Here is a 27,258-nt window from a genome sequence, read left to right on the forward strand (position 1 = left end):
AATAGCGGGAGACGAGCCCGCCGGAAAAGGGGCGGGGCCTATCTCCTCAGCACACGGCGCCATTTCCTCTCACAGCTCCGCTGGTCAGGACGGCTCCCAGGTCTCTCCCCTGCACTGCACTACAGAAACAGGGTAAAACAGAGAGGGGGGGCAAATTTATGGCGATATTTTTATATAACAAAGCAGCTATAGGGGAGCACTTATTATAAGGCTATCCCTGATATATATATAGCGCTTTTGGTGTGTGCTGGCAAACTCTCCCTCTGTCTCCCCAAAGGGCTAGTGGGTCCTGTCTTCATTAGGAGCATTCCCTGTGTGTCTGCTGTGTGTCGGTACGTGTGTGTCGACATGTATGAGGACGATATTGGTGTGGAGGCGGAGCAATTGCCAAATATGGGGATGTCACCTCCTAGGGGGTCGACACCAGAATGGATGCCTTTATTTATGGAACTACGGGATAGTGTCAACACGCTAAAGCAGTCGTTTGACGACATGAGACGGCCGGACAATCAATTAGTGCCTGTCCAGGCGACTCAAACACCGTCAGGGGCTGTGAAACGCCCTTTGCCTCAGTCGGTCGACACAGACCCAGACACAGGCGATGACTCCAGTGGTGACGGTGACGAATCAACCGTATTTTCCAGTAGGGCCACACGTTATATGATTTTGGCAATGAAGGAGGCGTTACATTTAGCTGATACTACAGGTACCACTAAACAGGGTATTATGTGGGGTATGAAAAAACTACCTATAGTTTTTCCTGAATCAGAAGAACTAAATGACGTGTGTAATGAAGCGTGGGTTGCCCCTGATAAAAAGCTGATAATTTCAAAGAAATTATTGGCATTATACCCTTTCCCGCCAGAGGTTAGGGAGCGCTGGGAAACACCTCCTAGGGTGGACAAGGCGCTAACACGCTTATCTAAACAAGTGGCGTTACCCTCTCCTGAGACGGCCGCACTTAAAGATCCATCAGATAGGAGGATGGAAAATATCCAAAAAAGTATATACACACATGCAGGTGTTATACTACGACCAGCTGTAGCAACTGCCTGGATGGGCAGTGCGGGGGTAGTTTGGTCAGAATCCCTGATTGAAAATATTGATACCCTGGACAGGGACAATATTTTACTGTCGTTAGAACAAATAAAGGATGCATTTCTTTATATGCGTGATGCACAGAGGGATATATGCACACTGGCATCACGGGTAAGTGCTATGTCCATTTCGGCCAGAAGAGCTTTATGGACGCGACAGTGGACAGGCGATGCGGATTCAAAACGGCATATGGAAGTTTTGCCGTATAAGGGGGAGGAGTTATTTGGAGTCGGTCTATCAGATTTGGTGGCCACGGCTACAGCCGGGAAATCCACCTTTCTACCTCAAGTCACTCCCCAACAGAAAAAGGCACCGACTTTTCAACCGCAGCCCTTTCGTTCCTTTAAAAATAAGAGAGCAAAGGGCTATTCATATTTGCCACGAGGCAAAGGTCGAGGGAAGAGACAGCAACACGCAGCTCCTTCCCAGGATCAGAAGCCCTCCCCGGCTTCTATAAAAGCCTCAGCATGACGCTGGGGCTTCTCAAGCGGACTCGGGGACGGTGGGCGGTCGTCTCAAAAATTACAGCGCGCAGTGGGCTCACTCGCAAGTAGATCCCTGGATCCTGCAGATAATATCTCAGGGATACAGGTTGGAATTAGAGACAGATCCACCTCGCCGTTTCCTGAGGTCTGCTTTACCAACGTCCCCCTCCGAAAGGGAGACGGTGTTGGAAGCCATTCACAAGCTGTACTCTCAGCAGGTGATAGTCAAGGTACCTCTTCTGCAACAAGGGAAGGGGTATTATTCCACTCTTTTTGTGGTACCGAAGCCGGATGGCTCGGTAAGGCCTATTCTAAATCTGAAGTCCTTGAACCTGTACATAAAGAAGTTCAAGTTCAAAATGGAGTCACTCAGAGCAGTGATAGCGAACCTGGAAGAGGGGGACTTTATGGTATCCTTGGACATCAAGGATGCGTATCTCCACGTTCCAATTTACCCCTCACACCAGGGGTACCTCAGGTTCGTTGTACAAAACTGTCACTATCAGTTTCAGACGCTGCCGTTCGGATTGTCCACGGCACCTCGGATCTTTACAAAGGTAATGGCCGAGATGATGATTCTTCTTCGAAGAAAAGGCGTATTAATTATCCCATACTTGGACGATCTCCTAATAAGGGCGAGGTCCAGAGAACAGCTAGAGATGGGATTAGCACTGTCTCAAGAAGTGCTAAAACAGCACGGGTGGATTCTGAATATTCCAAAATCCCAGTTAATGCCGACAACTCGTCTGCTGTTCCTAGGGATGATTCTGGACACGGTTCAGAAAAAGGTTTTTCTCCCGGAGGAAAAAGCCAAGGAGTTATCCGAGCTTGTCAGAAACCTCCTAAAACCAGGAAAGGTGTCTGTACATCAATGCACAAGAGTCCTGGGAAAAATGGTGGCTTCTTACGAAGCGATTCCATTCGGCAGATTCCACGCAAGAATTTTCCAAAGGGATCTGTTGGACAAATGGTCAGGGTCGCATCTTCAGATGCACCTACGGATAACCCTGTCTCCAAGGACAAGGGTGTCTCTTCTGTGGTGGTTGCAGAGTGCTCATCTATTGGAGGGCCGCAGATTCGGAATACAGGATTGGATCCTGGTGACCACGGACGCCAGCCTGAGAGGCTGGGGAGCAGTCACACAAGGAAGAAACTTCCAGGGAGTATGGACGAGCCTGGAAACGTCTCTTCACATAAACATTCTGGAACTAAGAGCAATATACAATGCTCTAAACCAGGCAGAACCTCTGCTTCAGGGAAAACCGGTATTGATCCAGTCGGACAACATCACGGCAGTCGCCCATGTGAACAGACAGGGCGGCACAAGAAGCAGGAGGGCAATGGCAGAAGCTGCAAGGATTCTTCGCTGGGCAGAGAATCATGTGATAGCACTGTCAGCAGTGTTCATCCCGGGAGTGGACAACTGGGAAGCAGACTTCCTCAGCAGACACGATCTTCACCCGGGAGAGTGGGGACTTCATCCAGAAGTCTTCCACATGCTGGTAACCCGTTGGGAAAGACCAATGGTGGACATGATGGCGTCTCGCCTCAACAAAAAACTGGACAGGTATTGCGCCAGGTCAAGAGATCCGCAGGCAATAGCTGTGGACGCGCTGGTAACGCCTTGGGTGTACCAGTCGGTGTATGTGTTTCCTCCTCTGCCTCTCATACCAAAAGTATTGAGAATTATACGGCAAAGAGGCGTAAGAACGATACTAGTGGTTCCGGATTGGCCAAGGAGGACTTGGTACCCGGAACTTCAAGAGATGATCACGGAAGATCCGTGGCCTCTACCTCTAAGGAGGGACTTGCTTCAGCAGGGTCCCTGTCTGTTTCAAGACTTACCGCGGCTGCGTTTGACGGCATGGCGGTTGAACGCCGGATCCTAAAGGAAAGAGGCATGCCGGAAGAAGTCATTCCTACTTTGATTAAAGCAAGGAAGGAAGTAACCGTGCAACATTATCACCGAATTTGGCGAAAATATGTTGCGTGGTGCGAAGATCGGAGTGCTCCGACGGAGGAATTTCAACTGGGTCGATTCCTACATTTCCTGCAATCAGGATTGTCAATGGGTCTCAAATTGGGATCTATTAAGGTTCAAATTTCGGCCCTGTCGATTTTCTTTCAAAAAGAATTGGCTTCAGTCCCTGAAGTCCAGACCTTTGTTAAGGGAGTGCTGCATATTCAGCCTCCTGTGGTGCCTCCAGTGGCACCGTGGGATCTAAATGTGGTTTTGGACTTCCTAAAATCTCATTGGTTTGAACCACTAAAAAAGGTGGATTTGAAATATCTCACATGGAAAGTGACCATGCTTCTAGCCCTGGCTTCTGCCAGGAGAGTGTCAGAATTGGCAGCTTTATCTTACAAAAGCCCATATCTGATTTTCCATTCGGACAGGGCAGAACTGCGGACTCGTCCGCATTTTCTCCCTAAGGTGGTGTCAGCATTTCATCTGAACCAGCCTATTGTAGTGCCTGCGGCTACAAGTGACTTGGAGGACTCCAAGGTACTGGACGTTGTCAGAGCATTAAAAATATATATTGCAAGGACAGCTGGAGTCAGAAAATCTGACTCGTTGTTTATATTGTATGCACCCAACAAGATGGGTGCTCCTGCGTCTAAGCAGACGATTGCTCGTTGGATCTGTAGCACAATCCAACTTGCACATTCTGTGGCAGGCTTGCCACAGCCTAAATCTGTAAAGGCCCACTCCACAAGGAAGGTGGGCTCCTCTTGGGCGGCTGCCCGAGGGGTCTCGGCATTACAACTTTGCCGAGCAGCTACGTGGTCAGGGGAGAACACGTTTGTAAAATTTTACAAATTTGATACTCTGGCTAAGGAGGACCTGGAGTTCTCTCATTCGGTGCTGCAGAGTCATCCGCACTCTCCCGCCCGTTTGGGAGCTTTGGTATAATCCCCATGGTCCTTTCAGGAACCCCAGCATCCACTAGGACGATAGAGAAAATAAGATTTTACTTACCGATAAATCTATTTCTCGGAGTCCGTAGTGGATGCTGGGCGCCCATCCCAAGTGCGGATTATCTGCATAAGTTGTACATAGTTATTGTTAACTAATTCGGGTTATTGTTAAAGGAAGCCATCTTTCAGAGGCTCCGCTGTTATCATACTGTTAACTGGGTTTAGATCACAAGTTGTACGGTGTGATTGGTGTGGCTGGTATGAGTCTTACCCGGGATTCAAAATCCTCCCTTATTGTGTACGCTCGTCCGGGCACAGTACCTAACTGGAGTCTGGAGGAGGGTCATAGGGGGAGGAGCCAGTGCACACCACCTGATCGGAAAAGCTTTACTTTTTGTGCCCTGTCTCCTGCGGAGCCGCTATTCCCCATGGTCCTTTCAGGAACCCCAGCATCCACTACGGACTCCGAGAAATAGATTTATCGGTAAGTAAAATCTTATTTTTTTTATAAAAATTGCCATGTCGACCTTTTCAGATGTCGACCTGTCGTGCTTCAACCATGTGTCCATGTCGACTACATCAGTGTCGACCAATAGTGGTCGACCTAATGACTGTCGACCATAACATGGTCGACCATCCAAACGGACACCGTTTTCACCATAGCACATATAGGGGTATATGCAATTGCGGTCGAATTCCCGAAATTGTCGAATTTCGGGAATTTTTCGCCAAAAAAAAAAATTCGACAATGCAATTCAGTACTTTCCGACAAAAAAAACGGACTTTCAAAATTCGACTTTTTGAAATTCGACTTTTGACAAATTCGACTTTTTTGCAATGATACACATGCTGCAATTCGACCAAAGCCTATTCAATGGAAGTTTGGAAATTCGACAACAGTGCTTTTAGACAGTAAATTTGTCATTTTCAATCCGACACACTTTGGAGGGTGAAACTAATAAAAAAAATTTAAAACATGTTTTTTTGTGTTTTTTTTTCTTGGTAATATCATATCTATTTATATTAGAAGGGATTAGGTACTTGGTTTGTCTTTTTTGGAGGCACAAGTATTATTTATATATTTTTAAAAATAATATTTTTTGTTTTTTTGGATGGAATGGTAAAATCCCTGAAAAAAATGGCGTGGGGTCCCCCCTCCAAAGCATAACCAGCCTCGGGCTCTTCAAGCTGGTTCTAAAAATGCGGGGGAAAAATTGACAGGGGTTCCCCCGTATTTTTAAAACCAGCACCGGGCTCTGCGCCTGATGCTGGTGCAAAAAATACGGGGGACAAAAAGAGTAGGGGTCCCCCGTATTTTATACACCAGCATCGGGCTCCACTAGCTGGACAGATAATGCCACAGCCGGGGGTCACTTTTATACAGCGCCCTGCGGCCGTGGCATTAAATATCCAACTAGTCACCCCTGGCCGGGGTACCCTGGGGGAGTGGGGACCCCTTCAATTAAGGGGTCCCCCCCCCCAGCCACCCAAGGGCCAGGGGTGAAGCCCGAGGCTGTCCCCCCCATCCAATGGGCTGCGGATGGGAGGCTGATAGCCTTGTGAAAAATGTCAGAATATTGTTTTTTCCAGTAGTACTACAAGTCCCAGCAAGCCTCCCCCGCAAGCTGGTACTTGGAGAACCATAAGTACCAGCATGCGGGAGAAAAACGGGCCCGCTGGTACCTGTAGTTCTACTGGGAAAAAAATACCCAAATAAAAACAGGAGACCGACACCGTGAAAGTAAAACTTTATTTCATACGTCGACACACATACTTACCTATGTTCACACGCCGACATCGGTCCTCTTCTCCAAGTAGAATCCAGGGGTACCTGAAAAGAAAAGATAAATACACTCACCTCATCCATGGTCCAGAGGTAAATCCACGAACTTGTCAAAAAAACAAACCGGACACCCGTACCACACGGACTGAAAGGGGTCCCATGTTGACACATGGGACACCTTTCCACGAATGCAGAGAGACCCCCTCGTGACAGCTGTCACTGAAAGGTCTCGTAAGCCAATCAGCGAGCGCAACGTCCTTGCACTCTGCTGATTGGCTCTGTGCGCGTCTGAGCTGACAGCGCATCGCAAAGCCTCTCCATTATATTCAATGGTGGGAACTTTGCGGCTAGCGATGGGGTCACCCGCCGGTCAGCGGCTGACCGCGGGTAACCCCACCGCTGACGGCAAAGTTCCCACCATTGAAAGTAATGGGAGAGGCTTTGCGATGCGCTGTCTGAGGTCACACGCGCACAGCCAATCAGGTGAGCGCCACGGAAGTAGCGCTTCCTGATTGGCTGAAGGGACCTCAGTGACAGGAGTCACGTGGTGTCCCGGCATTCGGGGGAAGGGGTCTGATATGTAAACATGGGACCCCTTTCAGTCCGCTGGTACGGGTGTTCGTGTTTTTTTTTTAACAAGTACGTGGATTATCTCCCGGACACTGGATTGAGGTGAGTCTAATTTTTTTCACAGGTACCTCGGATCGTCGGAGACTGTGGCAGTCGGCGTTTCAACATAGGTAAGTATGTGTGTGTCGGCAGTGTGTAATAAAGTTGTACTTGTCACGGTGTCGGTCTCCTGTTTTTATTTGGGTATTTTTGTTCCAGTAGTACTACAGGTACCAGCGGGCCCGTTTTTTCTCCCGCATGCTGGTACTTGTGGTTCTCCAAGTACCAGCTTGCGGGGGAGGCTTGCTGGGACTTGTAGTACTACTGGAAAAAACAATATTCTGACATTTTTCACAAGGCTATCAGCCTCCCATCCGCAGCCCATTGGATGGGGGGACAGCCTCGGGCTTCACCCCTGGCCCTTGGGCGGCTGGGGGGGGGGACCCCTTGATTGAAGGGGTCCCCACTCCCCCAGGGTACCCCGGCCAGGGGTGACTAGTTGGATATTTAATGCCACGGCCGCAGGGCGCTGTATAAAAGTGACCTCCGGCTGTGGCATTATCTGTCCAGCTAGTGGAGCCCGATGCTGGTGTATAAAATACGGGGGACCCCTACTCTTTTTGTCCCCCGTATTTTTTGCACCAGCATCAGGTGCAGAGCCCGGTGCTGGCTTTAAAAATACGGGGGATCCCCTGTCAATTTTTACCCCGCATTTCTCTAACGTCCTAGTGGATGCTGGGGACTCCGAAAGGACCATGGGGAATAGCGGCTCCGCAGGAGACTGGGCACAAAAGTAAAAAGCTTTAGGACTACCTGGTGTGCACTGGCTCCTCCCCCTATGACCCTCCTTCAAGCCTCAGTTAGATTTTTGTGCCCGAACGAGACGGGTGCAGGCTAAGGGGCTCTCCTGAGCTGCTTAGTGTAAAAGTTTAAAGTAGGTTTTTTATTTTCAGTGAGACCTGCTGGCAACAGGCTCACTGCACCGAGGGACTAAGGGGAGAAGAAGCGAACTCACCTGCGTGCAGAGTGGATTGGGCTTCTTAGGCTACTGGACATTAGCTCCAGAGGGACGATCACAGGCCCAGCCATGGATGGGTCCCAGAGCCGCGCCGCCGGCCCCCTTACAGAGCCAGAAGACTGAAGAGGTCCGGAAAATCGGCGGCAGAAGACGTCCTGTCTTCAATAAGGTAGCGCACAGCACCGCAGCTGTGCGCCATTGCTCTCAGCACACTTCACACTCCGGTCACTGAGAGTGCAGGGCGCTGGGGGGGGCGCCCTGAGACGCAATAAAACACCTTTTTTTGGCAAAAAATACATCACATATAGCTCCTGGGCTATATGGATGCATTTAACCCCTGCCAATTTTTCCATAAAAAAGCGGGAGAAAGGCCGCCGAGAAGGGGGCGGAGCCTATCTCCTCAGCACACTGGCGCCATTTTTTCCTCACAGCTCCGTTGGAGGAAGGCTCCCTGACTCTCCCCTGCAGTCCTGCACTACAGAAACGGTAAAACAAGAGAGGGGGGCACTAAATTGGCATATAAATATATACAGCAGCTATATTAGGGAAAAACACTTATATAAGGTTATCCCTGTATATATAGCGCTCTGGTGTGTGCTGGCAAACTCTCCCTCTGTCTCCCCAAAGGGCTAGTGGGGTCCTGTCCTCTATCAGAGCATTCCCTGTGTGTGTGCTGTGTGTCGGTACGTTGTGTCGACATGTATGAGGAGGAAAATGGTGTGGAGGCGGAGCAATTGCCTGTGTTAGTGATGTCACCCCCTAGGGAGTCTACACCTGACTGGATGGTCTTATGGAAAGAATTACGTGATAGTGTCAGCACTTTACAAAAGACTGTTGACGACATGAGACAGCCGGCAAATCAGTTAATACCTGTACAGGCGTCTCAAACACCGTCAGGGGCTCTAAAGCGCCCGTTACCTCAGGTCGATACAGACACAGACACGGACACTGACTCCAGTGTCGACGGTGAGGAAACAAACGTATTTTCCAGTAGGGCCACACGTTACATGATCACGGCAATGAAGGAGGTTTTGAACATTTCTGATACTACAAGTACCACAAAAAAGGGTATTATGTGGGGTGTGAAAAAACTACCCGTAGTTTTTCCTGAATCAGATGAATTAAATGAGGTGTGTGATGAAGCGTGGGTTTCCCCCGATAAAAAACTGCTAATTTCTAAAAAATTATTGGCATTATACCCTTTCCCGCCAGAGGTTAGGGCGCGTTGGGAAACACCCCCTAGGGTAGATAAGGCGCTCACACGCTTATCAAAACAAGTGGCGTTACCGTCTCCTGATACGGCCGCCCTCAAGGAACCAGCTGATAGGAAGCTGGAAAATATCCTAAAAAGTATATACACACATACTGGTATTATACTGCGACCAGCAATCGCCTCAGCCTGGATGTGCAGTGCTGGGGTGGCTTGGTCGGATTCCCTGACTGAAAATATTGATACCCTGGACAGGGACAATATATTATTGACTATAGAGCATTTAAAGGATGCATTTCTATATATGCGAGATGCACAGAGAGATATTTGCACTCTGGCATCAAGAGTAAGTGCGATGTCCATTTCTGCCAGAAGAGGATTATGGACGCGACAGTGGTCAGGGGATGCGGATTCCAAACGGCATATGGAAGTATTGCCGTATAAAGGGGAGGAGTTATTTGGGGTCGGTCTATCGGACCTGGTGGCCACGGCAACGGCTGGGAAATCCACCTTTTTACCCCAAGTCACCTCGCAGCAGAAAAAGATACCGTCTTTTCAGGCTCAGTCCTTTCGTCCCCATAAGGGCAAGCGGGCAAAAGGCCACTCATATCTGCCCCGGGGCAGAGGAAGGGGAAAAAGACTGCAGCAGACAGCCTCTTCCCACGAACAGAAGCCCTCCCCCGCTTCTGCCAAGTCCTCAGCATGACGCTGGGGCCTTACAAGCGGACTCAGGCACGGTGGGGGCCCGTCTCAAGAAATTCAGCGCGCAGTGGGCTCACTCGCAAGTGGACCCCTGGATCCTGCAGGTAGTATCTCAGGGGTACAAATTGGAATTCGAGACGTCTCCCCCTCGCCGGTTCCTGAAGTCTGCTTTACCAACGTCTCCCCCCGACAGGGAGGCGGTATTGGAAGCCATTCACAAGCTGTATTCCCAGCAAGTGATAATCAAGGTACCCCTCCTACAACAGGGAAAGGGGTATTATTCCACGCTGTTTGTGGTACCGAAGCCGGACGGCTCGGTGAGACCCATTTTAAATCTGAAATCCTTGAACACTTACATAAAAAGGTTCAAGTTCAAGATGGAGTCACTCAGAGCAGTGATAGCGAACCTGGAAGAAGGGGACTATATGGTGTCTCTGGACATCAAGGATGCTTACCTCCATGTCCCAATTTGCCCTTCTCACCAAGGGTACCTCAGGTTTGTGGTACAGAACTGTCACTATCAGTTTCAGACGCTGCCGTTTGGATTGTCCACGGCACCCCGGGTCTTTACCAAGGTAATGGCCGAAATGATGATTCTTCTTCGAAGAAAAGGCGTCTTAATTATCCCTTACTTGGACGATCTCCTGATAAGGGCAAGGTCCAGAGAACAGTTAGAGGTCGGAGTAGCACTATCTCAAGTAGTACTACGACAGCACGGATGGATTCTAAATATTCCAAAATCGCAGCTGATTCCGACGACACGTCTGCTGTTCCTAGGAATGATTCTGGACACAGTACAGAAAAAGGTGTTTCTCCCGGAAGAGAAAGCCAGGGAGTTATCCGACCTAGTCAGGAACCACCTAAGACCAGGCCAAGTGTCAGTACATCAATGCACAAGGGTCCTGGGAAAGATGGTGGCTTCTTACGAAGCGATTCCATTCGGCAGATTCCACGCAAGAACTTTTCAGTGGGATCTGCTGGACAAATGGTCCGGATCGCATCTTCAAATGCATCAGCGGATAACCCTGTCTCCAAGGACAAGGGTGTCTCTCCTGTGGTGGTTACAGAGTGCTCATCTCCTAGAGGGCCGCAGATTCGGCATTCAGGATTGGGTCCTAGTGACCACGGATGCCAGCCTGAGAGGCTGGGGAGCAGTCACACAGGGAAGAAATTTCCAGGGCTTGTGGTCAAGCATGGAAACGTCACTTCACATAAATATCCTGGAACTAAGGGCCATTTACAATGCCCTAAGTCAGGCAAGACCTCTGCTTCAGGGTCAGCCGGTGTTGATCCAGTCGGACAACATCACTGCAGTCGCCCACGTAAACAGACAGGGCGGCACAAGAAGCAGGAGGGCAATGACGGAAGTGGCAAGGATTCTTCGCTGGGCGGAAAATCATGTGATAGCACTGTCAGCAGTGTTCATTCCGGGAGTGGACAACTGGGAAGCAGACTTCCTCAGCAGACACGATCTTCACCCGGGGGAGTGGGGACTTCACCCAGAAGTCTTCCACATGATTGTGAACCGTTGGGAAAAACCAAAGGTGGACATGATGGCGTCCCGCCTCAACAAGAAACTGGACAGATATTGCGCCAGGTCAAGGGACCCTCAGGCAATAGCTGTGGACGCTCTGGTAACACCGTGGGTGTACCAGTCAGTGTATGTGTTCCCTCCTCTTCCTCTCATACCAAAAGTACTGAGAATCATAAGAAGGAGAGGAGTAAAGACTATACTCGTGGCTCCGGATTGGCCAAGAAGGACTTGGTACCCGGAAATTCAAGAGATGCTCACGGAAGACCCGTGGCCTCTACCTCTAAGAAAGGACCTGCTCCAGCAGGGACCATGTCTGTTCCAAGACTTACCGCGGCTGCGTTTGACGGCATGGCGGTTGAACGCCGGATCCTGAAGGAAAAAGGCATTCCGGATGAAGTCATCCCTACCCTGATCAAAGCCAGGAAGGATGTAACTGTGCAACATTATCACCGTATTTGGCGTAAATATGTTGCGTGGTGTGAGGCCAGGAAGGCCCCTACAGAGGAATTTCAACTGGGTCGTTTCCTGCATTTCCTGCAAACAGGACTGTCTATGGGCCTAAAATTAGGGTCCATTAAGGTTCAAATTTCGGCCCTGTCGATATTCTTCCAAAAAGAACTAGCTTCAGTTCCTGAAGTTCAGACGTTTGTCAAGGGGGTACTGCATATACAGCCTCCTTTTGTGCCTCCAGTGGCACCTTGGGATCTCAATGTAGTCTTGGGATTCCTAAAATCACATTGGGTTGAACCACTCACCACTGTGGACTTAAAATATCTCACATGGAAAGTGGTAATGCTGTTAGCCCTGGCTTCAGCCAGGCGTGTATCAGAATTGGCGGCTTTATCCTATAAAAGCCCTTACCTAATTTTTCATACGGATAGGGCAGAATTGAGGACTCGTCCTCAATTTCTCCCTAAGGTGGTTTCAACATTTCACTTAAACCAGCCTATTGTAGTGCCTGCGGCTACTAGGGACTTGGAGGATTCCAAGTTGCTGGACGTAGTCAGGGCCCTGAAAATATATGTTTCCAGGACGGCTGGAGTCAGGAAATCTGACTCGCTGTTTATCCTGTATGCACCCAACAAGCTGGGTGCTCCTGCTTCTAAGCAGACGATTGCTCGTTGGATTTGTAGTACAATTCAGCTTGCACATTCTGTGGCAGGCCTGCCACAGCCAAAATCTGTAAAAGCCCATTCCACACGGAAAGTGGGCTCATCTTGGGCGGCTGCCCGAAGGGTCTCGGCTTTACAACTTTGCCGAGCAGCTACTTGGTCAGGGGCAAACACGTTTGCTAAATTCTACAAATTTGATACCCTGGCTGAGGAGGACCTGGAGTTCTCTCATTCGGTGCTGCAGAGTCATCCGCACTCTCCCGCCCGTTTGGGAGCTTTGGTATAATCCCCATGGTCCTTTCGGAGTCCCCAGCATCCACTAGGACGTTAGAGAAAATAAGAATTTACTTACCGATAATTCTATTTCTCATAGTCCGTAGTGGATGCTGGGCGCCCATCCCAAGTGCGGATTGTCTGCATTACTTGTACATAGTTATTGTTACAAAAATCGGGTTATTGTTGTTGTGAGCCATCTTTTCAGAGGCTCCTTCTGTTATCATGCTGTTAACTGGGTTCAGATCACAAGTTGTACGGTGTGATTGGTGTGGCTGGTATGAGTCTTACCCGGGATTCAAAATCCTTCCTTATTGTGTACGCTCGTCCGGGCACAGTATCCTAACTGAGGCTTGGAGGAGGGTCATAGGGGGAGGAGCCAGTGCACACCAGGTAGTCCTAAAGCTTTTTACTTTTGTGCCCAGTCTCCTGCGGAGCCGCTATTCCCCATGGTCCTTTCGGAGTCCCCAGCATCCACTACGGACTATGAGAAATAGAATTATCGGTAAGTAAATTCTTATTTTTTAGAACCAGGACCAGCTCGAAGAGCCCGAGGCTGGTTATGCTTTGGAGGGGGGACCCCACGCCATTTTTTTCCGGGTTTTTCCCGTTTTTTCAATTCGCGGCAAAATCCGGCAAATCGGCCGTTTTTCGCCCGCGGGACTGTCGAATCCGTTTTTCATTGAATATGGTGAATTCCGGCAGCCACCTGCCGGAATTCACCTGTCGAATTGTGTCGAATTAAAAAACGGCGATAATTTGCCGCGATTCGCCGTGAATTGCATATACCCCATAGTCTTAATTATATTTAGTGGCTTTTCAGTTCACCACTTTTTCACCAGCACCTACAGATGTGTCATCTTACATCTTTGCTTCGTGTTCTACAAGTAGCGTTACACATAGGCCCTCATTCCGAGTTGTTCGCTCGGTAAATTTCATCGCATCGCAGCGATTTTCCGCTTAGTGCGCATGCGCAATGTCCGCACTGCGACTGCGCCAAGTAAATTTGCTATGAAGATAGGATTTTTACTCACGGCTTTTTCTTCGCTCCAGCGATCGTAGTGTGATTGACAGGAAATGGGTGTTACTGGGCGGAAACACTGCGTTTTAGGGGCGTGTGGATAAAAACGCTACCGTTTCCGGAAAAAACGCATGAGTGGCTGGAGAAACGGGGGAGTGTCTGGGCGAACGCTGGGTGTGTTTATGACGTCAAACCAGGAACGACAAGCACTGAACTGATCGCAGATGCCGAGTAAGTCTGAAGCTACTCTGAAACTGCTAAGTAGTTTGAAATCGCAATATTGCGAATACATCGGTCGCAATTTTAAGAAGCTAAGATACACTCCCAGTAGGCGTAGGCTTAGCGTGAGCAACTCTGCTAAATTCGCCTTGCGAGCGATCAACTCGGAATGAGGGCCATAATGCGTGAGTGCCGTGTGACTCAGTAGTGCCGAGTGTGTTTTTTTGCAATTTTTTTTGGCGAAAACTTATCTTTGTCACAAAGTAATATAATATGACGCACGGCCAGGTTCTACTGATTAAAATGATATGCAGCATGCCAATATTCTGTGTGTGACTGTGATTGTGTTTGCATACAAAATGTTATGCTACTGTGTTTTCCTGGAAAACACTGTAACGTGGCAGTTACACACAGAATGTAGGCATAATGCATATCATTTTAATCAGCAGTATCTGCTCGTAGGTCCTAATGCATTATTTTGCAACTAAGATGCATTTTCACAGAAAAAAAAACACAAAAAAGGTGATCGGTGCTACCGAGTCCCACCACAGCATTGCACGACTTGTTGGGCTGTTTAGCGTGACTGCAGCAAGGATGTAAGAGGACACATCTGTATAGGACATTATAGTGCTGGTTGTATTTAAGTTTTTGTATTTTTATATCGCTTTGCATTTTGCCCAGTAATGTAAGAGATGTCTGATAACTGTTATGTTCTGGGTAATTTGTGTCCACAGCCAGTACAGCTTATTCTACAAATATTTCTTTGGCATATTTCCTATAGTGGTTCAGACATCTGGGATCACATCCAGTATTTTCACTACTGAACAATTAAATGTTCTTGTTTCCCAAGCACTATCAACAAGAAATATGTGATATTTTATTCCGCTTTGAGGTACACTTCCATGGGAACCCGACCGACAGACAAAGAACTTCTGTTGGGTCAACACTTGCAAGTTGTTTTATAGATAGATCTCACCAGATTGTTAATCAAGCACTTTTTATTACAAGTGTGTAAAAACTATTACGGTAGGCTACTTTGTTAAATAAACCAATTGAGGTTTGTCTAATATTGTTGAGAAATATCCTGGATATTTTCCACCTGTTTATTGGCCCAGCTGCATCACTATTCATTTGTACTGTCAGCGATGACAACATATAGTACTTGACAGATATCCTGTTACTGGAACATACTCCGATATTTAATTAGGTATTTCCTATGAGGGTATGTGAAAAGCTTTGAGATTTACACGCTGAATGGATTTTGTTTTTCTTTAACCCATTGGCAAGCAATTTGGTGTGTGGTATTGAAAGTCGACAGTAACTAGGTCGACAATGTCTAGGTCGACCACTATTGGTCGACAGTAACTAGGTCGACAGGGTCTTTAGGTCGACATGTTCTAGGTCGACAGGTCAAAAGGTCGACATGAGTTTTTAATGTTATTTTGGTGTAGTTTTCTTCGTAGAGTGACCGGGAACGCCAATTAGTGCACCGCGTCCCCTCGCATGGCTCGCTTCGCTCGCCATGCTTCGGGCATGGTGCCTTCGCTCCGCTATCGCTTCGCTCGGCACAGATTACCGTTCCAATGGTAGTCCACGTGGATCAAGGTTCAAAAAAAGAAAAAAAATGTGAAAAACTCATGTCGACCTTTTGACCTGTCGACCTAGAACATGTCGACCTAAAGACCCTGTCGACCTAGACACCCTGTTGACCTAGAAACTGTCGACCAATAGTGGTCGACCTAAACATTGTCGACCTAGTACTGTCGACTTTCACTCCGGATCCCAGCAATTTGTGGCTCTCTGTTATTGTGGAACTAGAAGATCCAGCATGTCCTACCATCCACTTTCTTTCAAGCTGGTACTTGTGCTGGTGTCCTCTGTTGATTTGTTATGTTATTGCAACTTCACTGTGATCTATCCTTTGTGTGACCCATGGTCCCTAGTTGAAGTATGTTTAATACTGGGCATACAGTACATTATTAGATAAATGACAGTCACTTTATCTGATGGGATACATATGATATCCCGGCAGACTGGATGCCAGCTGTCACTTTACCGACAGCGGCATCCCATCTGCCGGAATCCTGTCCGCGAGTCCCACTACGGGCTCGCTGTGCTCGCCTTGCATCAGGCCCGGTGGCTCGCCTCGCTTGCCACGGGTTCTTTTCCCACTCGGTTGGTGGTGTGGACCCACCAACCGAGTGGGAATACCCTGCGTATACCGGGATGGGATTCCGGGTGTCAGTGCTTGACCAGCTGTCGGGATTCCAGGGTCGGTCTCCTGAACCCCGGGATCTGGACATCCAGTATATTGACTGCATCCGTTTCATTCTGACAGCCTGAAACCAGTAGCTATCACAGTGTACTTCTCTGATATCTGTGTTCCTCCCCTGTGAAGAACAGGGGAAACGTTGGTTGCTTGGCGCAGAGCAGCACATAAGGCCAATGCGGCCGATTAGTAGCTCACAAACAATCTGATCTTTCCTATATTTCCCAAACAGTTTGGCAGGTCCAACAGACTGGTAATTTGTGTACCATTATCTGGCCGATCCTGCTATATATCCACAGTATCGGCCAGATAATTGTATAATGTGCCCAGCATAAGGAATGCCAATGTTTTGTTTTTCTTCTCCTTAAATCACCAGTATCATAGGTTGCTGATGTTTTACTTCTTGATTCTAGAGTATTTATCTCTGGAAAGCAGTGTAGAATGTTGTGGCCAGGAAAGCATTGTGTTCTAAGATGGTGTAATGTTCAGCACAGGGCAAGGCCACCCAGCATGTGTGAGGGCACCTCCCGATGCATCCGCAATCTAATTGCGAATGCAGCGGACCTAAGGTTGACCCCTGGCTGCGCTGTCAGCTGGTGAGTGGACTTTTTTTTTAAACGGAGCGACTTGCTTGTGATGTCATGCAGCCACCCCGAAAACGGTCCGCACTGCCCTCTCCCCAACACCGCGTCGCCCCCCGAAATTGACCGCCACTGTCAATCACATTGCAGTGGCATCCATCTGGGATACAACCACACTGTGTGTGTCCGCGCAGCTAATGGCGGAAAACTGCGCTGCTGGCCGCATAAGTGCCCGTGTCTGAATGACCCTCATATTGTAATCCTGAACTTTGTACTTTAAAGGGGTCAATTGCTCACAGGCTCAATTATAGACAGTCTGTTGGCTGCTTACTTATCCTTTGAGTTACTGACACTAAGGGGGGAATTCAAATGTTTGAAAAGTCGGTTGGGTGTCTGTTTTTTCCTGTCTATTAGATAGGAAAGAACAGACACCCAACTGACTTTTCAAACAATTGAATACCGCCCTAAGAGTTACAGCAATGCTGATGTTTATGTAGTTCAGCACTTATTTTTTATTATTATTATTATTATTATTATCATCCTTTATATTGTGCCACAAGGGATCTGCAGCACCCAATTACAGAGTACATAAACTAATACGCAAAACAGGAAAACAGTGACTTACAGTTGAAGACAAGTACAGGGTATAAAACATAGCTGCATCAAAAATGGCACTAAAATAAGTATCGGGGTGGCAGAAAACCACGGGATTTGGTGCCGTCGAAGTAAGAGACGGAAAAGCACATGAGGGAAGAGCTTACATTCTAAAGGGGAGGGGCAGACAGACAGTGGTGACACAGATGGAGTAGACAGTGAGCGTGGAGGGTTAGGATGAGTGACGGCTGGGTTTGTTGATGCAGTGTGTCTTGAGAATCAGTTTGAAGCTTTGTAGAGAGATAAAGAGTATGAGGGGGAGAGGTAAAACCTTTCAGAGAAAGGGAGCAGGACGTGATTTACTACTGCGCATATGCAAAAATATCTGAAAACCCCTATGGTGCATGGGTTACACAGAGTGTACGCACAGAGATGCTGTTACAATTGATTCAGACGGCATCAGAAAGGTGGCAGGAAAGTGATGGGTGTTCCTGAATGGTGACTGGGAGGTGGCTAGAAATGAACGCAGAGAAACTGCACCTGCCACAGGGCTGGTACAAGATTTGATGATGTGACCAATGGTGACGTATAAGGATGCATCAATCTGAATTACAGTGTGCACGAATGATAAAAGTGGGCATATCAGTCCTTGCACATTCAGCTGCCCGCATGTACACAAGGGGAGAAGCTTATAGTACCATTTGCATAAGCTCGCAGAGGGGCAATCGCCAGTTGACGCTGATGCTTGCACATTTGCCTGCGACTTAGTATTCGCCTCTGATACCGATCATCTGGTTGATTGGTGCTAGTCTATTTCTTACATTGAAGGGGCTGTTTTAACAACATTGGTAAAGAGAACATCAGTTACATCAAATCTGATGCACATAAGTAAACAGTATCATACAGTCTTTAACATATTATATTGTTTTATTGTTTACTTTGATTTTGTTTTATTATGTATTCTAGATAGTGGTGAATGTGACCCTGTGGGGACCATAGATTCTCAAGCAGTAAGTTGCATTTAACTTTCTCACAGTGAAATCCCTTTCAGTTTGCTTGTAAGGCATACGTGCTAAATTCTATTTATTGCATGCTTGCTGATGCTGTATATATTGTGCAGCTGTTTTAGCATTTGTAAACTACAACATGAATAAGAATTTATCATATCAAAATATATAAAAACTGCAATGTTAATAAATTGCTAGTCAGGATAATCAGTGTGTCTTAGGGGTACATTTACTAAGCAGAGATAAGAGCGGAGAAGTGAGCCAGTGGAGATATTTCCCCATCAACCAATCAGCAGCTCTGTATCATTTCATAGTATGCAAATTATAGATGTTACTTCAGTGCTGATTGGTTGCCATGGGCAACTTCTCCACTGGCTCACTTCTCCGCTCTTATCACTGCTTAGTAAATGTACCCCTAAACTCAGTCCACAAAACTACCTTGCTGTCTAGGTTTCAAGGATATTCAGTCTTGAGCACAGATGGTTAAATCAAAATGACTGAGGTTTTAATTAAGTAACCAGTATTCAAACTGTTAGGAGTTAAACACTGGGTTAGGTGATGCGTGTTCAGGATCCTCTCCAACAAGATAAAAAGAGCTATGGGAAGCCCAAGATGGAGGCCAGGTGGGACACAGGGAGGTATTCAAGTTGCCAGCTGCCAGGATTCTGCTGCTCAGGATACTGATGCCGGAATCCTGACACCCGGTGAAATACCGGCGGTCAGCCCAGAATCCCCACTCCTTTGGGGGTCCACGCCACCACCCGAGGGAGGATTATAATCCTGCGCTGGGACAGCTGCGCCGGGACAGCTGCGCCAGGGCTATTCCCAATCATGAGTGTCCATAACACCCATAGAGTGGAAATAGAATCTGTGGCGAGCACAGTGAGATACCGCTCCGCTGACGCCATTCTGGTGGCCGGGATCCCGGTGTTGGTATTCTGACCTCTGGGATCCTGGCCTCCGTGATTCCATCCCCAGCCCAAATACGTTAGATAGTCCAATACCATCTGCTCCAGTCTGCTAGAAAACTAAGGTTTGGGAGAAATTATACCAAGCACAAGGCCAAAGCAACACTGGGGTGGTTGAACAACAAAAATGTGAATGTCCTACAATGGCCAAATAAAAGTCCAGAGGTCAGTTCTATTGAGAATCTGTGCCACTATTTGAAAATTGCAGTTGACAAGGGTCATCCAACCAACCTGAGAAAGCTGGAGCAAATCTGTAAGAAAGAATGGACAAAAAAACACTCCCAAACAGTTGCTAACCTGGTGCAAAGTTACCACAACATACTTAAAGCTGTTATTGCAGCAAAAGGTGGTTCTACTAATTATAATACATACCAAATGTTAGGTTAGATGGATTTGTATCAATATGCCGACGTACAGGATCCCAACAGTGAGAATCCTAATACACCCCTCCCGCAGCCTAGCCCTAATCCTCCCCATACTCCCTAACCCTAACCACAGTACTGCCGTCATAATTCTGGGATGCTGCTGTCTGCATTCTGACCGTCAGGATCCTAAGTGCCGGGATATTAACTGCATCCAGACTGGATGGTGTTGAATAATTACACGAGCAGCACTTTTCAGTTTTTGTTTTTTGTAAAAAAACAAAAAAAAAAAACAACCATTTGTAGACAAATATTGAATTTTGAGTTTTAAAATGTACGTTAAGAACCTATTTGTTTGCAATAAAAATACTTATAATACAGATTTATCTGTTCACCTTTTAGCGGGTTACATACTTTTGCAAGCTACTGTATGTATTGCTAGACATTTGTTTCAGAAATAATTACTTTTAGAACTAAGTTTGCAAATTTAGCAGCATTCTACTAGTACAATAAGAAAAATGGTCCTTGAAACTATTCCTAGACTAGAGGATAAAGCCAGATACTGCGTGTTCTTCCTAAACGTTTTATTACACACACAAAATAAGTTAAGCACACGTGTATTTGATGGTTTTCAGGGTTTAGTTTTATTTGGGGCTGATATGCTCACCATAAAATATTTTGCTGTGATAAATGCACTAATTTCTTATTTTATCATTAGGGCCAATGTGAATGCCTGCCAAGAGTGGAGGGTGTAACCTGTGCTCACTGCAAACCATTGTACTGGAATTTAGCTATTGACAACCCACAAGGGTGCACTGGTAAGTCTGTGCTCAAGGGACAGTCTCCAAATCTCAGATATTATCCTGTTCTAGATAAAAATACTAAATATTATATTGGAAAAAGACATCTTAGACAGAGTACAGTAAGGGCATGTTCACGCCAATAGTAGGACAAGGGAGCATATGCTCCACAGGAAGCCATATTTGTGCGTCGTATGAGCAGATACAAATTGATGGTTATTACATTCTCCAGCACTAGCGAAGTACTTGTGATTGACTAATAATTAATGTTGACATTTACATTCAGCACTGTGTAGTAAATCTATTTTCTGAATATCCACTTTTTCAAGTTACATATAAAAAATAAATAATAAAATTCAACATAGAGTAGTACTGTTACCCAAACAGTGAAGCACCCCAAATAGTATCTAATAAATTAATAGATAAAGTGTTGTTTGCTTCACCACACTGAAGTCGTACGGTAGGTCGATATAAATTTAGTAGACGTAGATGATTTATGAGTTTTTAATACATCAGTCACTTCCTCTTCTTTCCAATTGATAAGAAATCATCCATCATTGTTGATCATGTACTAAAGAAATAAGACTTGCCTTATGTAGTACTGTCATTATTTACCAAAGTTATAATAAAATATACACTTACATATAAATTGTTAAAATGCATATAAAAACAATCCACATTGGCCCAATACAATGGGGCATTTACTTTTAATCATAATAAAGAAGTTTAGAGCATCTTACCGTAAAAAAGAAGGCCCGTGGCTCTCAGGAACTTAAAAATTCTGCCACTTTTGAGTCTTCTGACCAGATAAGATTCCTCTTCCTCACCTTACTGACGCAATAGTTTATTGGAAGAATATTTGATTCATATTTGACTTATTTTTTTAGTGTACTAGGGGGGTAATTCTGAGTTGATCGCAGCAGAAAGTTTGTTAGCAATTGGGCAAAACCATGTGCACTGCAGGGGGGCAGATATAACATTTGCAGAGAGAGTTAGATTTGGGTGGGTTATTTTGTTTCTGTGCAGGGTAAATACTGGCTGCTTTATTTTTACACTGCAATTTAAATTGCAGATTGAACACACCACACCCAAATCTAACTCTCTCTGCAAATGTTATATCTGTTACCCCTGCAGTGCGCATGGTTTTGCCCAACTGCTAAAAAGTTTTCTGCTGCGATCAACTTGGAATTACCCCCTACATGTATAATGTCATTGGTATTACACAGATCTGATCTAAATCACCAAAAGTACTTTATATCAGCTTTGTTACATATACACTCACTTTAATCTTTTTTGTTTGCAGATTGTTCTTGTGATGTAGATGGAACAATAAGTGGAATAGGCGAATGTCATCAGGTAATGCATGAAACATAGGCACTGTGAAATTAAATGTAAATTGAATTTCATGGTTTTGGATTACTAATTTTGAAAAAAAATTATTGAAAAATTGAATTGCGAAAAGACTGCGGCAAAAAACCCAGGAACAAAAAAAAAAATTTCATAAAAAATTAAGAAACCAAATAAAAATATAAAAGTATTCCAAAATTGATCTACCTATATTAATTAGGTTTATGCCCATTAGGGAATCGTAAGGCTCTTAGGATCCTCCACAATACTGGCTATAGGTGACTGGATACTAAAGCTTTCTCAGGGTTATAGTATAAGGTGAAATGCGCATCGGTGTTGCCGTGTGCCGTCCGCACTTAGAATCTATATTCCTCAGCTCTGAATAGTATTAGCTGATTGTCTTCAACACTGTACATTTTGTATACTTTATGACTTTATGGGAGCATGATAGCATTATTAGATATCTATGGGTAGAATATACAGAAACATTAGACCCAGAGTGGAGAGAACATAACAGGCTTTCATCTTACATGACACCCCATGAAGAACACATCATAACTGTATAAAAGTGGGGATAACACGGCAAAAAGTACAGTGATAGAGGCTGTTGAAGGTATTATCATTATTTAAATAACACATAAACGATCAGAGCTAAGGAATACATAAACTCAATAAAGAGTTCAATAAGTAATGAATGAGAATAAGAGATGACACACGGTTTGTTTTTAATATATTTTCTCTTTTCTTTACACAAACAATTTGATTTGTTTTTCTATCACGTTATTCTATCTCTACTTTTACATTTATATTTCACTTAGCATGGCCCTAGTTTAGGGTCATTTTGATACAACATGTGGAACATTAATAAAAGGATTTAGCTCCATGTGGGTATCAGTATTTTCTTTTCTTTCTTTTTTTTTTTTTAACATTTATTGAGACATCATGGATTGTACATATGAAAGCACTTTGGTCATAATTACATTTGTGAATAAAGAGACCATATCTGAACAGTGCATAGCAAATTCTTTTAGTATTATAATAAAGATACATTTAGTAAAACATAGTATACGTCCATTTGTAACATTCCTCTATTTCTTTTCGTTTAATGCAATAGCCTTGGAGGGAGCTGCCAATGTTTCTCCCAGCTCTCAAACCAAAGATACAGGTGGCTCTTGTGCTGCCAACCTAGTTAAGTACCACGTGGTGTTCCTCAGACTGTGGTTAATTTGTTGTCGTGTGGTAAGGGGGAGACTAGATATATATGAATCCCATAATGTGAAAAAACGATCCACTTGTTTACCCTTATCCACAATTGCCTCCACCCAATCCATCCGAAACAGGTGATGTAATTTAGTAAAAAATAATGGTATTTATGGAGGTGTGTTATCTATCCAATCTTGAAGTATCGTTTTTACCCCCGCCGCGCTAAGGGCTACCAGCAGTTTATTACACTCATGTGATGCCAAAAGTACTGTATAATGGGACACGCCCATAAGCAGTGATATGTATCTGTCTCACTCTGATGGCATTTTGGGAACGAATGGGTCTCTGATGATCCCATTTGGAAACGCCGCAGTGGGGATAAATAAGTATTATGATACATATTTAAAAACAATTCTGTGTACATACTTGCCGACAAAACCTTTCATGAATAAAGTAGGGATTTTTCTAGTTAGTCTAGGGAAGTGGGTCAGCCATTTAGACATGCCGCCTGTTATTGTAGGATGATCCATTATTGTCCTTAGGAATGTGTAGTGTATAGATATGGCTTTATGATTAAGTATTGGGTGTGACAAGAGGCTGTCCAGCGAGTTGTTCCAATCTCCTTCCATGAAATGTGTAAGGACATGTCGTACATAAATTCTTGTTTGTAGAAATGGCAAGGGATACGGATTAACCATGGTGTATTTTGCGGATGCCTCAGAAAAGGTTGGGTATCGGTATCTTCTGACATATATATATATATATATATATATATATACACTTCTCAGAAAAATAAAGGGAACACTTAAACAACACAATGTAACTCCAAGTCAGTCACACTTCTGTTAAATCAAACTGTCCACTTAGGAAGCAACACTGATTGACAATCAATTTCACATGCTGTTGTGCAAATGGAATAGACAACAGGTGGAAATTATAGGCAATTAGCAAGGAGTTGTTCTACAGGCCACTTCTCAGCTCCTATGCTTTCTGGCTGATGTTTTGGTCACTTTTGAAAGCTGGCGGTGCTTTCACTCTAGTGGTAGCATGAGACGGAGTCTACAACCCACACAAGTGGCTCAGGTAGTGCAGCTCATCCAGGATGGCACATCAATGTGAGCTGTGGCAAGAAGGTTTGCTGTGTCTGTCAGCGTAGTATCCAGAGCATGGAGGCGCTACCAGGAGACAGGCCAGTACATCAGGAGACGTGGAGGAGGCCGTAGGAGGGCAACAACCCAGCAGCAGGACCGCTACCTCCGCCTTTGTGCAAGGAGGAACAGGAGGAGCACTGCCAGAGCCCTGCAAAATGACCTCCAGCAAGCCACAAATGTTCATGTGTCTACTCAAACGATCAGAAACATGAGGGTGGTATGAGGGCCCGACGTCCACAGGTGGGGGTTGTGCTAACAGCCCACCACCATGCAGGATGTTTGTCATTTGCCAGAGAACACCAAGATTGGCAAATTTGCCACTGGCGCCCTGTGCTCTTCACAGATGAAAGCAGGTTCTCACTGAGCACATGTGACAGACGTGACAGAGTCTGGAGACACCAAGGAGAACGTTCTGCTGCCTGCAACATCCTCCAGCATGACCGCTTTGGCAGTGGGTTAGTAATGGTGTGGGGTGGCATTTCTTTGGGGGGCCACACAGCCCTCCATGTGCTCGCCAGAGGTAGCCTGACTGCCATTAGGTACTGAGATTAAATCCTCAGACCCCTTCTGAGACCATATGCTGGTGCGGTTGGCCCTGGGTTCCTCCTAATGCAAGACAATGCTAGACCTCATGTGGCTGGAGTGTGTCAGCAGTTCCTGCAAGACGAAGGCATTGATGCTATAGACTGGCCCGCCCGTTCCCCAGACCTGAATCCAATTGAGCACACCTGGGACATCATGTCTCTCTCCATCCACCAACGCTACGTTGCACCACAGACTGTCCAGGAGTTGGCGGATGCTTTAGTCCAGGTCTGGGAGGAGATCCCTCAGGAGACCATCCGCCACCTCACAAGGAGCATGCCCAGGCGTTGTAGGGAGGTAATGCAGGCACGTGGAGGCCACACACACTACTGAACCTCATTTTGACTTTTTTTAAGGACATTACATCAAAGTTGGATCAGCCTGTAGTGCAGGGACGTGCAGTCAGGGGAGGCAGGGGAGGCAGTGCCTCCCCTGTCATAATGATTTAAATAATAAAAAGAAGATATTTATGACACAGCGTCTGTTATAAATATCTTCTTCTATTATTTTAATCATTGTCCCCTGTCACTGTGCTGCATCCTTGGGCTGGGAGGCAGCGGGAGAGGTGCCTCCCGCTGCTACCATTACAGTCCGGGCAGCAGGGGGCGGGCAGGGGGCGGAGTGCAGCAATGGGCTGTGAAAGCCCATTGAAAATGCACGGGGAAGCGGCACCTATACTGGTGCCGCAATGACAGGGGCGTGCATTCAGCCCCGATGAATGCACGCCCCTGTCAGTCCCCCACATGTGATTGGCCCAGCGGATCCAGTGCTGGATCCGCTGTCCAATCACTAGCGATTCCCGGCTGCAGCAGGCGCCGTGGGCTGTGTGGGCGCCCGCTGCAGCCAGCGCCGCTACTATGGGAGAGACGTCATGATTCATGACGTCTCTCCCATAGTAGAGACGAGCCGCCCGGCGGACGGAGACGGACAGCGCTGCAGGATCAGTAAGTAAGTATGTGTGTATGTGTGTGTTTTTTTTTTAATGTGTTTGGGCTTTGGGGGGCACCGCCACAAGGGGTAATGCTACAAGGGGCACAGTGACTGGGGGCACAGTGACTGGGGGCACAACTATATGGGGCATAGTGACTGGGGGCACAGTGACTGGGGGCACAACTATATGGGGCACAGTGACTGGGGGCACAACTATATGGGGCACAGTGACTGGGGGCACAACTACAAGGGCCACAGTGACTGGGGGCACAACTATATGGGGCACAGTGACTGGGGGCACAACTACAGGGGGAACAGTGACTTGGGGCACAACTACAAGGGGCACAGCGACTGGGGGCACAACAACAAGGGGCACAGCGACTGGTGGCATAGCTATTGGGGGCAGAGCTACAAGGGGCACAGCGACTGGGGGCACAACTATATGGGGCACAGCGACTGGGGCACAACTACAAGGGGCACAGTGACTGGGGGCGGAACTACAGGGGGTACAGCTACAGGGGGCACTGCTACTCGGGGCACTGCTACTCAGGGCACAGCGACTGGGGGCACAACTACAGGGGCACTGCTACAAAGGGCACAGCTACAGGGGGCACAGCGACGGGGCACAACGACTGGGGGCACTGCTACTCGGGGCACAGTGACTGGGGGCACAATCACAGGGGTCACAACTACTGGGGGCACAGCCACAAGGGGCACAGCTACTGGGGGCAAAGCTACAGGGGTCACAACTGCTTGGGGCACAGCGACTGGGGGCACTGCTACTCAGGGCACAGCGACTGGGGGCACAATCACAGGGGTCACAACTACTGGGGGCACAGCCACAAGGGCCACTGCTACAAGGGGCACAGCGACGGGGCACAGTGACTGGGGGCACTGCTACTCGGGGCACAATTGCAGGGGTCACAACTACTGGGGGCACAGCCACAAGGGGCACATGGGGGCAAAGCTACAGGGGTCACAACTACTCGGAGCACAGCGACAGGGGGCACAGCGACAGCGGGCACAACTACTCAGGCACTTCTACTGGGGGCACAGCTAGAGGGGTCACAACTACTGGGGGCGCCTGCTCCATCCTCCCAGCCAGCAGCAGCACTCTCCCCTGTCTGTGCTAACGTCCTCCCGCATCAGCGAGTGCATAATATTCATTAATATTTCTCTCTCTCTCTCTCTCTCTCTCTCTCTCTCCTCCTGTGGATTACTTTGTTTGTAAGTTTAATGTTCATTTTTACAGGTACCGGCCCTATTGGATTCTACTGGACAAGTGGAGGTGACCGGCGTGGGATGTAGGTAAGTATTCTCTCTCATTTTTACAGGTACCCCTATTGGATTCTACTGGACAAGTGGACGTGAATCTCAGCGTTGGATGTAGGTAAGTATGTGTGAGTGTGTAAGTGTGTTTTAATAAATTTTTACTTACACGGTGTGTGTGTTGTGTTTTTATTTGGGGTATTTTTTTTGTT

The 27,258-nt window shown here is 46.8% G+C and overlaps 1 protein-coding gene across 2 annotated transcripts in view; it reads left to right on the top strand.

Moving 5' to 3' along the window:
* Window positions 1-27,258, top strand: part of LAMA3 (laminin subunit alpha 3) — a 477,258-nt gene that overhangs the window by 149,567 nt on the left and 300,433 nt on the right. For both annotated transcript variants that reach the window (XM_063923602.1, XM_063923601.1), the window contains exons 16-18: window positions 18,394-18,437; window positions 20,483-20,582; window positions 21,868-21,920. In XM_063923602.1, the coding sequence (XP_063779672.1) occupies window positions 18,394-18,437; window positions 20,483-20,582; window positions 21,868-21,920 (197 nt within the window). The remainder of the gene's footprint in view (window positions 1-18,393; window positions 18,438-20,482; window positions 20,583-21,867; window positions 21,921-27,258) is intronic.

The sequence above is a fragment of the Pseudophryne corroboree genome, chromosome 5 (assembly GCF_028390025.1).
Source record: "Pseudophryne corroboree isolate aPseCor3 chromosome 5, aPseCor3.hap2, whole genome shotgun sequence".
NCBI lineage: Eukaryota > Metazoa > Chordata > Amphibia > Anura > Myobatrachidae > Pseudophryne > Pseudophryne corroboree.